This window comes from Xenopus tropicalis, chromosome 4 (assembly GCF_000004195.4).
Source record: "Xenopus tropicalis strain Nigerian chromosome 4, UCB_Xtro_10.0, whole genome shotgun sequence".
Classification (NCBI taxonomy): Eukaryota; Metazoa; Chordata; class Amphibia; order Anura; family Pipidae; genus Xenopus; species Xenopus tropicalis.
In genome coordinates this window covers 4,971,440-4,983,680 of record NC_030680.2, presented here as the reverse complement: position 1 = coordinate 4,983,680, position 12,241 = coordinate 4,971,440, and the positions used below count along the sequence as shown (strand labels likewise).

Below are 12,241 nucleotides of genomic sequence, written 5' to 3'. Positions count from 1 at the left end.
GGGTGAATGGCAGTGGGAATGGGGTGAGTGGCAGTGGGAATGGGGTGAATGGCAGTGGGAATGGGGTGAGTGAGACTGTTGGTTCAAGAGGGGGAAGTGAAGGAGATGGATTTCCCGGGAGGGGGGAGAGGGGGGTACATGGGGGGGCTGGTGGAACAGGGGGCAATGTATCTTACAGTGATGCTGTTACTAATAGTGATACCAGGGGGCAGAGAGGGCTTTGTTGCCCCAGACTGAGGTGGCAGAGCCGGGCAAGAGGAGGAACGTAGTGAAGATTAAGTGGGTGCAGGGGAGAGAGGGGTTCCCGGGCAGGAGATACGTAGCCAGGAGGCTGATCAAGGAGACCCTGGGTTTCACCCCAGATGATGTTTATGCCCTAGTCACTGTCACTGATACGGAGTTTGACTTGAGCTTTAAGTTGCCCCAGGGGCTGGATGAATTTTGGAAGGGGTATGAGAGAGAGAGGGGCTCGGCCGTGTGGAACGGATTTGAGGTTATTCCGGTTTCAAAGCCGGAGGTTAAAAATGTGACAATTATTTTTAAAAGCGAGTCCATAAATGAGGAGGATGTGATGTTTTGGCTAAAGCGGCAGTGCCAGGTACTCTCCCCTTTAAAGAGAATCTATGATGAAGAGGGTTTTTGGATAGGGGGGTGGAAGGTCCAGGTGAGACTGCACTCTCATCTCCATGTGCAGAAACATCTCCCCAACTCTCTGTTTCTAGGGAAGGACAGGGGGGTGTGTTTCTATGTGGGCCAGCCCCGGGTCTGCTTTAAATGCGGCTCCAATAGGCATCTGGCCGGCAAATGTACCGTACAGAAATGTGCCTTTTGTGGGGAGGTGGGACACCCAAGCAAGGACTGTGTCACCATTAGGTGCAATCTCTGCCTGAAACTGGGCCACGCACACCGGGATTGCCCCGACGCCTGGCATAACGTCCAGAAACAGTGCCCAAACCTGCTGGCGGAACTGAGGGAGGGTATGGGGGGCGAGGAGGGACCGGAGACTCAGGGAGCAGCGCAAAGGGGGACTGAGGGAGGAACAGATTTGGGGAACGGAGGAAGTATTTCTGGGGAAGGGGTGGAGCTCACTGAGAGGGAGGAGCAAGGGGCGGAGAAACAGGATTGGCAGGTGGTTGGTGGAAACTCAAAGAAAGTAAATAAGAGAAAGGCTGTGCCCAAAGAGATGGCGGTAGAAACAGAAAACAGATTTGATTTGTTAGGGAAATCCTGGGCTGCAGTTATGGAGGAGGAAGAGGAGGTTTCGGTGAGACTGGGAAAGGAAAGGGAGGAGGAAGAGGAGGTTTCGGTGAGACTGGGAAAGGAAAGGGAGGAGGAAGAGGAGGTTTCGGTGAGACTGGGAAAGGAAAGGGAGGAGGAAGAGGAGGTTTCGGTGAGACTGGGAAAGGAAAGGGAGGAGGAAGAGGAGTTTTCGGTGAGACTGGGAAAGGAAAGGGAGGAGGAAGAGGAGGTTTCGGTGAGACTGGGAAAGGAAAGGGAGGAGGAAAGGAAGGAAAAAAGGAAAAGTGTTTTCAGTGAAGAGGTTTCAAGAGGGAGGAAAAATAAAAAGAAAGGCCAAAACCAAGAGGATGAGTGGGGGTCTCTGGGGGAGGATGGAATTGTGGAGGGACCAGAGGAAGTAGCAGGAGCCCCAAGTTTCCAGGTCAAAAGAACCGGTGAGGAGCAAGTAAATGGCAAATGTAAAAATCAAAAGACTTGAGATGGATTTTAAGAGAACAAGTGAAATGAGTAACTAAATGTAAATGGAACTCTGTGCTAAATGTAACCGTTTCTTTCTGATTTTAAAGCTTTTTGTGTTTGTTTAATGTTATTGTAATGTGAAGTTATTTTGCCTTTTGTAATGTTTTTATTCAATAAAATCCCTACCCATATGTATAAATACAAATATACAGAGAAGGAATGCTCTGGGCACACAATAAGCTGTACCCCCATACTGTACTGTCTAAGGGAAACACTATGGCACCCCCTACCCATATGTATAAATACAAATATACAGAGAAGGAATGCTCTGGGCACACAATAAGCTGTACCCCCATACTGTACTGTATAAAGGAAACAATATACCAGCAGACCTATCTGAGCTGCATGTTTTGTTCCAAGCCTTTTATGCAATTTAATTCCCTATCCCTTCGATCCCACTCCCACTATAAAGGTTGGGAGATAAAAAATATTAAATTACAGACTCACATAAAAAGCCCAAAAGGTTTAAAAGCTTTTTCATTTTAGTTACATGGCATCAGTCCATTAAAATATATTACCAGCTCCCTTACTGAACACAAGCAACACTTAAGAATAATATATGATTAAGGCAAAATTAACCATTGACTTCTGTCTAAAATAGGAAAGATAAGAAAGGGCAGCAGCCAGTATCCTGAATGGCATTTCAGCACCAAGGAGAGCGGCCAGTATCCCGAATGGCATTTCAGTACCAAGGAGAGGCCCAGTATCCCAAATGGCATTTCAGCACCAAGGAGAGCGGCCAGTATCCCAAATGGCATTTCAGTACCAAGGAGAGCGGCCAGTATCCCGAATGGCATTTCAGCACCAAGGAGAGCGGCCAGTATCCCAAATGGCATTTCAGCACCAAGGAGAGCGGCCAGTATCCCAAATGGCATTTCAGCACCAAGGAGAGCGGCCAGTATCCCAAATGGCATTTCAGCACCAAGGAGAGCGGCCAGTATCCCAAATGGCATTTCAGCACCAAGGAGAGCGGCCAGTATCCCGAATGGCATTTCAGTACCAAGGAGAGGCCCAGTATCCCAAATGGCATTTCAGTACCAAGGAGAGCGGCCAGTATCCCGAATGGCATTTCAGTACCAAGGAGAGGCCCAGTATCCCGAATGGCATTTCAGCACCAAGGAGAGCGGCCAGTATCCCGAATGGCATTTCAGTACCAAGGAGAGGCCCAGTATCCCGAATGGCATTTCAGTACCAAGGAGAGCGGCCAGTATCCTGAATGGCATTTCAGTACCAAGGAGAGGCCCAGTATCCCGAATGGCATTTCAGTACCAAGGAGAGGCCCAGTATCCCGAATGGCATTTCAGCACCAAGGAGAGCAGCCAGTATCCTGAATGGCATTTCAGTACCAAGGAGAGGCCCAGTATCCCGAATGGCATTTCAGTACCAAGGAGAGGCCCAGTATTCCGAATGGTATTTCAGTACCAAGGAGAGCGGCCAGTATCCCGAATGGCATTTCAGTACCAAGGAGAGGCCCAGTATTCCGAACGGCATTTCAGTACCAAGGAGAGCGGCCAGTATCCCGAATGGCATTTCAGTACCAAGGAGAGGCCCAGTATCCCGAATGGCATTTCAGTACCAAGGAGAGCGGCCAGTGTCCTGAATGGCATTTCAGTACCAAGGAGAGCGGCCAGTATCCTGAATGGCATTTCAGTACCAAGGAGAGCGGCCAGTATCCCGAATGGCATTTCAGTACCAAGGAGAGGCCCAGTATCCCGAATGGCATTTCAGTACCAAGGAGAGCGGCCAGTGTCCTGAATGGCATTTCAGTACCAAGGAGAGCGGCCAGTATCCCGAATGGCATTTCAGTACCAAGGAGAGCGGCCAGTGTCCCGAATGGCATTTCAGTACCAAGGAGAGCGGCCAGTATCCCGAATGGCATTTCAGTACCAAGGAGAGGCCCAGTATCCCGAATGGCATTTCAGTACCAAGGAGAGGCCCAGTATCCCGAATGGCATTTCAGTACCAAGGAGAGCGGCCAGTGTCCTGAATGGCATTTCAGTACCAAGGAGAGCGGCCAGTATCCTGAATGGCACTTTTGTACCTGATACAACTGACCATCGAAAGTTGTGCAGAATCTGTCAGAGCAGAAACTGCAACTCCCATCATCCTCTGCCAGTGAGGCAGTTAGCCCAGAAAAGCCCCAGGTAACCCGTCTCTGCACTAAATCCTGAGTTTTTAGTCGTTTACACGTCGTTTTGTGATTGTTTGGCGTTTTCCCCGACAGAATTTGACGTGACATAAACCCAAACCCGCAGGTCGGATTTCTCCGGGCTGCGCCATCTGTACAATCGTTCCATAAATATATTGCTTTATTATCGTAGCCATAATCTGACAATGCCGGCAATATTTAAATCTATTATACGGGTTCGGTGAGGAACACACGTCCCGGCGATGGCACTAAAGCGCTTTGTCTCCAATCAGCCGCGCCGGTCGCTGATTTATGGAGGCGGCCTTGGAATTCTCTTTAGCGATACGCATACGCGGATTCCTATTGGAGGGTCTTGTGATTTGATTTCTCACGAGCCGCTCGGAGAATAAATTGTCGCTTTATCAAGGCAGAATAATATCCATTTATACGTTACGTACTCCGGCAAAGCCGAGGCTTGAGAAAAAGCAAACACAAAACACTTTAGGGGTCAAACGGTGGCACGGAATGGCTGCCGCTTCCTGGCGCCGAGTTAAAGAGGCAGAGATACCGATACCGCTTCCCCTTTATTGGAGGAACACGTTTGTATCACACAAGAGAGAGCTCGGAGCTACTGTGACCTTCCCAGGTCTCTGATTGGTCTTACTGTGATGTTTAGGCTCTTGTGGTTATTGGTGATAGGTGAGCTCATTGACTACTTAACTGGGTGGAAACTATTCTTCCATACTGGGGGGTTACCGTATTAATATATTGGTTACTGTGGCTAAATTAAGAGCCAACCAGTCTTGAGAGGAGATACAATAAGGAAGGCTCACTTGGCCAATATTGTGGCTACCATGAGTAGAGTAAGAGGCCACAGTGACTGTGAGAATAGAGGGATTGTTGGGCCAGGGTTGGCAGCAGAAACAGTAAGGAAGAACACTTGCCTAATATTTTGGCTACCATGACTAGAGAAAGAGCCTCAGTGAATGTAGGGAAAAAGGGCTGAAGGGGCAGGTTTGGCAGAGGCATCACTTACCCAATGTTTGCCACCATGGGCAGAGAATGATGGAGCAGGCTTGGTGGGAGACATGACGAGGAAAGATAACTTGCCTAATATTTTGGCTACCGTTATTAGAGGAATAATGGCCCATTGAATGTAGGGGGGGAATGATGGGGCAGGTTTGGTAGGGGATACAGTGAGTAAGGCATCACTTGCCCAATGTAGGCCACCATGACTACAGGAAGAGGCCTCGTGACTGGAAGTGGGGAGAAACCGATGGATTAGGCTTGGTGGAAGACATAATGAGGAAAGATAACTTGCCTGATATTTTGGCTACCATGGAAAGAGGAAGAGGCCTCAGTGAATGTAAGGAGAAAGGGCTGAAGGGGCAGGTTTGGCAGAGGCATCACTTACCAAATGTAGGCCACCATGACTATAGAAAGAGGCGTCATGACTGGAAGAGGGCAGAGAATGATGGAGCAGGCTTGGGGGGAGACATGACGAGGAAAGATAACTTGCCTAATATTTTGGCTACATAATTAGAGGAATAATTGCTCAGTAAATGTAGGGGGGATGATGGGGCAGGTTTGGTAGGGGATACAGTGAGTAAGGCATCACTTACCCAATGTAGGCCACCATGACTACAGGAAGAGGCCTCATGATTGGGAGAGGGCTAAGTATTATGGGGCAAGCCTGGGGGGAGACATAATCTGGAAAGATTACTTGCCCAATATTTTGGCTACCATGACTAGAGGAAGAGGCCTCAGTGAATGTAAGGAGAAAGGGCCGATGGGGCAGGTTTGGCAGGGGATACAGTAGGGAAGGATCACTTACCCAATATATAGGCTAGTATGGTTTAGGAAGAGGGCTTAGTGATTGTGAGGAAAGGGCAATTGGTGGGGCAGATATGGCAGAAGGCCAGTGAGGAATATATATAGGCTAGTGTGACTAGAGAAAAGGGCTTAGCCACTGTAAGGGAAGGAGGATTGATGGGGCAAATATGGAAGGAGATGAGCATGAAGCCCATCAGATCCAATCAGAAAGCGGCACTGGGAGTAAGAGGTTAATATCCCCTTTAATGTTTCTGTAAATCACCTGTTTATTTAGGACAAAACCTCAGACAAAATGACTGCGGATTTCCCAGCGTTACCCTAATTCTATCTAAATCTAATGAATGGCTGACGTGGGTGATGGAAGGAGCATAAAATGGGTCTCAACGTTCTGCTTCTGTTCCTACCCAACTGGGTCAAAGCTTTCTGCTGGGATCTCACTGTAGCCTTTAGAAATCAACGCCCTGAAAATCAGCCGCCTCCTTGTTAGGGCTCCTCCGAACTAAGTGAGAGCCAAGTACTTCATACTGTGTGCGGGTAAATGTCCCACAAACCTAGTTACTACATTGCTCCACCCAACCTAGGTGCTACATTGCTCCATACAACCTACATACTACATTGCTCCACCCAACCTAGGTGCTACATTGCTCCATACAACCTACATACTACATTGCTCCACCCAACCTAGGTGCTAAATTGCTCCATACAACCTACATACTACATTGCTCCACCCAACCTAGGTGCTACATTGCTCCATACAACCTACATACTACATTGCTCCACCCAACCTAGGTGCTACATTGCTCCATACAACCTACATACTACATTGCTCCACCCAACCTAGGTGCTAAATTGCTCCATACAACCTACATACTACATTGCTCCACCCAACCTAGGTGCTACATTGCTCCATACAACCTACATACTACATTGCTCCACCCAACCTAGGTGCTACATTGCTCCATACAACCTACATACTACATTGCTCCATCTAACCTAGGCGCTACATTGCTCCACCCAACCTCGGTGCTACATTGCTCCATACAACCTACATACTACATTGCTCCATCTAACCTAGGCGCTGCATTGCTCCATCTAATCTAGTTAGTATATTGCTCCATCTAACCTAGGTGCTAAATTGCTCCATATAACCTAGGTGCTACATTGCTCCATCTGACCTAGGTGCTACATTGCTCCATCTAACCTAGTTAGTACATTGCTCCATCTAACCTAGTTAGTACATTGCTCCATCTAACCTAGTTAGTACATTGCTCCATCTAACCTAGTTAGTACATTGCTCCATCTAACCTAGCTAGTACATTGCTCCACCTAACCTAGGCACTACATTGCTCCACTTATTCTAGGTGCTACATTGCTCCATCTAACCTAGTTACTATATTGCTCCACCCAACCTAGATGCTAGATTGCTCCACTTAACCTGGGTGTTACATTGCTCCATCTAGTCTTGTTACTATATTGCTTCATCTAACCTAGATGCTACATTGCTCCACCTAACCTAGGTAATACATTGCTCTGATTAACCTAGGTAATACATGGTATCTCTTAACCTAGTTACTACATCGCTCCACATAACCTGGGTGCTACATCGCTCCACCTAACCTAGGTACTACATTGCTCCACCTTACCTAGGTACTACATTGCTCCATCTAACCTAGTTACTACATAGCTCTGCCAAGCCAAGATAGAACATTCCTACAACCAACCTAGATACACAATTTACCTTGCACCATTATTCTGACAGCCCCCTGTTTGCCATGGAGTTAATTACCCCACATGAGCTGCCGATTGGGCACAGGCTGTACCTATACTGTTCCTGTCAGAGACTGATTGTGCCCCTCGGGGCCACCCAATATAGATCTGAGAAAGTGACAAAGTGGGATCATTACTGTCCCTTCCCCTCAGCCACAGACGACAATGATGTATCAGGGAGGTTTTTATTGTACCCAGAACTCAACCTTTATTCCTTCTCCTCCTGACGGCCTCACTGACAGCTACACAATAATGATAATTTTACCATAAATATGACATGATGGTGACTCCCGACCCGACAGGCAGAAGCCCCTGATACAAACTGACTGCAATTCCTGTATCTGGGAAATTGGGCTCTGAGGGGTCATAAATAGAACTGAATGTGGGTTTGTGGGCAGTAATGGCACCCTGGCTGTACAACAGTATGGGGTTAGCCTTGGGTGGCACGTGCAGGCTGAGTTATACAGGGAACTCTGAGTATCACTCATGTATTATAAGGGATAATGTACCCCCTACTGTAAATGATAAGGATATTAGCAGTCACTGAGGGGTTCTGTGCCCATATAAAGGCACAAGGCTGCAGGCTGAGTTATACAGGGAACTCTGAGTATCACTCATGTATTATAAGGGATAATGTACCCCCTACTGTAAATGATAAGGATATTAGCAGTCACTGAGGGGTTCTGTGCCCCCCATATAAAGGCACAAGGCTGCAGGCTGAGTTATACAGGGAACTCTGAGTATCACTCATGTATTATAAGGGATAATGTACCCCCTACTGTAAATGATAAGGATATTAGCAGTCACTGAGGGGTTCTGTGCCCATATAAAGGCACAAGGCTGCAGGCTGAGTTATACAGGGAACTCTGAGTATCACTCATGTATTATAAGGGATAATGTACCCCCTACTGTAAATGATAAGGATATTAGCAGTCACTGAGGGGTTCTGTGCCCCCCATATAAAGGCACAAGGCTGCAGGCTGAGTTATACAGGGAACTCTGAGTATCACTCATGTATTATAAGGGATACTGTACCCCCTACTGTAAATGATAAGGATATTAGCAGTCACTGAGGGGTTCTGTGCCCCCCATATAAAGGCACAAGGCTGCAGGCTGAATTATACAGGGAACTCTGAGTATCACTCATGTATTATAAGGGATAATGTACCCCCTACTGTAAATGATAAGGATATTAGCAGTCACTGAGGGGTTCTGTGCCCATATAAAGGCACAAGGCTGCAGGCTGAGTTATACAGGGAACTCTGAGTATCACTCATGTATTATAAGGGATAATGTACCCCCTACTGTAAATGATAAGGATATTAGCAGTCACTGAGGGGTTCTGTGCCCCCCATATAAAGGCACAAGGCTGCAGGCTGAATTATACAGGGAACTCTGAGTATCACTCATGTATTTTAATGGATAATGTACCCCCTACTGTAAATGATAAGGATATTAGCAGTCACTGAGGGGTTCTGTGCCCATATAAAGGCACAAGGCTGCAGGCTGAGTTATACAGGGAACTCTGAGTATCACTCATGTATTATAAGGGATAATGTACCCCCTACTGTAAATGATAAGGATATTAGCAGTCACTGAGGGGTTCTGTGCCCATATAAAGGCACAAGGCTGCAGGCTGAGTTATACAGGGAACTCTGAGTATCACTCATGTATTATAAGGGATAATGTACCCCCTACTGTAAATGATAAGGATATTAGCAGTCACTGAGGGGTTCCGTGCCCCCCATATAAAGGCACAAGGCTGCAGGCTGAGTTATACAGGGAACTCTGAGTATCACTCATGTATTATAAGGGATAATGTACCCCCTACTGTAAATGATAAGGATATTAGCAGTCACTGAGGGGTTCCGTGCCCATATAAAGGCACAGGGCTGCAGTCATTACTCGTACCTCTGATAAATGACTAATTAATATGTAGAACTGTACATATCGCTGTGAGTAGAGCGTCGGGCGCTCCATTGCTCAGTAGATATCCGAGTGCTAATCTGCGGCTGTCTCGCTGGCTGCTCTCTGCACATTGTCTCCTATTGACCAACCCGTAATGAATTAAGCTCAGATCCTCACTCGGTGACATTAATTGCACGCGCTGGAAATGTCCAGTCCTGAAGGCTGTCGGCCGCCCCCGGCTCCCCATCCGGAAATACGCGGCACAAATAAATCACTCATAGAAACTAGAGGTGAAGCCGAGTGAAAAGCAGATTTCTAAGGTCTTCACAAGAGCTCTTCTCTCTAATGATCAGGGGATTAAGTGCTGGGTTTGTAAATGGTGTTTTCCCTGCTCGGCATTGGCTTTAAGTGAATTGTGTATCTCTGTGTCTCACCCAAACACTCTGCACAATTGTCTCACTATAAAGCAATGATTCCTGGCACCTCCATACAGGGAAAATGTAGGGGGCTGTTCCTGCTGAATTGTGCTTAGTACAGGGGAATCCCTATGTGCCATAGTTTTATGGTATCTCTCTGTACAGGCTATGAGCAAACTTAGGGGGCTGTTCCTGCTGAATTGTGCTTAGTACAGGGGAATCCCTATGTGCCATAGTTTTATGGTATCTCTCTGTACAGGCTATGGGCAAACTTAGGGGGCTGTTCCTGCTGAATTGTGCTTAGTACAGGGGAATCCCTATGTGCCATAGTTTTATGGTATCTCTCTGTACAGGCTATGGGCAAACTTAGGGGGCTGTTCCTGCTGAATTGTGCTTAGTACAGGGGAATCCCTATGTGCCATAGTTTTATGGTATCTCTCTGTACAGGCTATGGGCAAACTTAGGGGGCTGTTCCTGCTGAATTGTGCTTAGTACAGGGGAATCCCTATGTTCCATAGTTTTATGGTATCTCTCTGTACAGGCTATGGGCAAACTTAGGGGGCTGTTCCTGCTGAATTGTGCTTAGTACAGGGGAATCCCTATGTGCCATAGTTTTATGGTATCTCTCTGTACAGGCTATGAGCAAACTTAGGGGGCTGTTCCTGCTGAATTGTGCTTAGTACAGGGGAATCCCTATGTGCCATAGTTTTATGATATCTCTCTGTACAGGCTATGGGCAAACTTAGGGGGCTGTTCCTGCTGAATTGTGCTTAGTACAGGGGAATCCCTATGTGCCATAGTTTTATGGTATCTCTCTGTACAGGCTATGGGCAAACTTAGGGGGCTGTTCCTGCTGAATTGTGCTTAGTACAGGGGAATCCCTATGCTGCTAGTGGCTAGTACAATAGCCGGTAGCTCAGGGCGTGGCTGTACATAATGGGGTGTGGCCTGGGAGTGGTTATAAATGGGCAGTTCCAGTGAGAGGGCAATAAGCAGAGCAAGGTGCAGCTCAGGGAGAGACTTACCCCGGCAGACGGTGCCGTTCCCGACATACCCCGGCTTACAGGTGCAGCTGTGCCCTCGCACGGAGTTGGCGCAGATGGCATTCTCGTCACAGCTGCTCTCACCTTCGCCGCATTCATCATGTTCTGCAGGGACAAGAGACAGAGATGAAGGTTATAAAGTCTCCCAGACCTTCCCCGTTACCAACCGAGCTGCACTTTATATGGAGCCGGAGACGGCACAGGTACCCGCTGTCTGCCCCCCCCCCCCGTGCGCCTAATGCCCGCGGCACATACAGAGAGCTACAACGGCTATTTGCCCTGCATTGTCGGGGGCCTAGAATTGCCCCAAATTGCATTGGGATAAGGTGCAATTAGCAAAAAATACACCATTTGTGCACTTTAAAATAGATAGATAGATAGATAGATAAATAGATAGATAGATAGATAGATAGATAGATAGATAGATAAATAGATAGATAGATAGATAATATATGAAAGATAGATAGATAGATGGATAGACAGATAGATAGATAGATAGATAGATAGATAGATAGACAGACAGACAGATAGATGGATAGATAGACAGATAGATAGATAGACAGATAGATAGATGGTAAATAATATATGGAAGATAGATATCAGATAGATGATTAAATAAACAGATGATAGATAGATAGATAGATAATAGATAGATAGATAGATAGATAAATAGATAGATATCAGATAGATAGATAGATAGATAGATAGATACTGTAGATAGATAGATAGATAGATAGATGATAGAGAGATAGATAATGAATAGATAGATAATAGATAATATATGAAAGACAGATATCAGATAGATAGATAGATAGATAGATAGACGGTGGATAAAGAGATAGATAAATAGATAGATAGATAGATAGATAGATAGATAGATACATAGATAGATAGATAGATAGATAGATAGATAGATGATAGATAGATAGATGATAGATAGATAGATGATAGATAGATAGATAGATTGATTGATAGATAGATGATAGATAGATAGATAGATAGATAGACAGACAGATAGATAGATAGATGATAGATAGATAGATAGATAGATAGATACATAGATAGATAGATAGATGATAGATAGACAGATAGACAGATAGATAGATAGATAGATAGATAGATAGATAGATAGATAGATGATTGATAGATAGATAGATAGATAGATGATAGATAGATAGATGATAGATAGATAGATGATAGATAGATAGATAGATTGATTGATAGATAGATGATAGATAGATAGATAGATAGATAGACAGACAGATAGATAGATAGATGATAGATAGACAGATAGACAGATAGATAGATAGATAGATGATAGATAGATAGATAGATAGATAGATAGATGATAGATAGATGATAGATAGAGAGATAGACAGATAGATAGA

General features: G+C 45.8%; 1 protein-coding gene across 1 annotated transcript in view; it reads right to left on the bottom strand.

Annotated features, from left to right (window-relative positions):
- The window catches only part of nell1 (neural EGFL like 1), a 383,209-nt gene that overhangs the window by 111,399 nt on the left and 259,569 nt on the right, over positions 1-12,241 (bottom strand). The window contains exon 14 of the mRNA XM_031900696.1: positions 10,836-10,958. Coding sequence (XP_031756556.1) covers positions 10,836-10,958 — 123 coding nt within the window. The remainder of the gene's footprint in view (positions 1-10,835; positions 10,959-12,241) is intronic.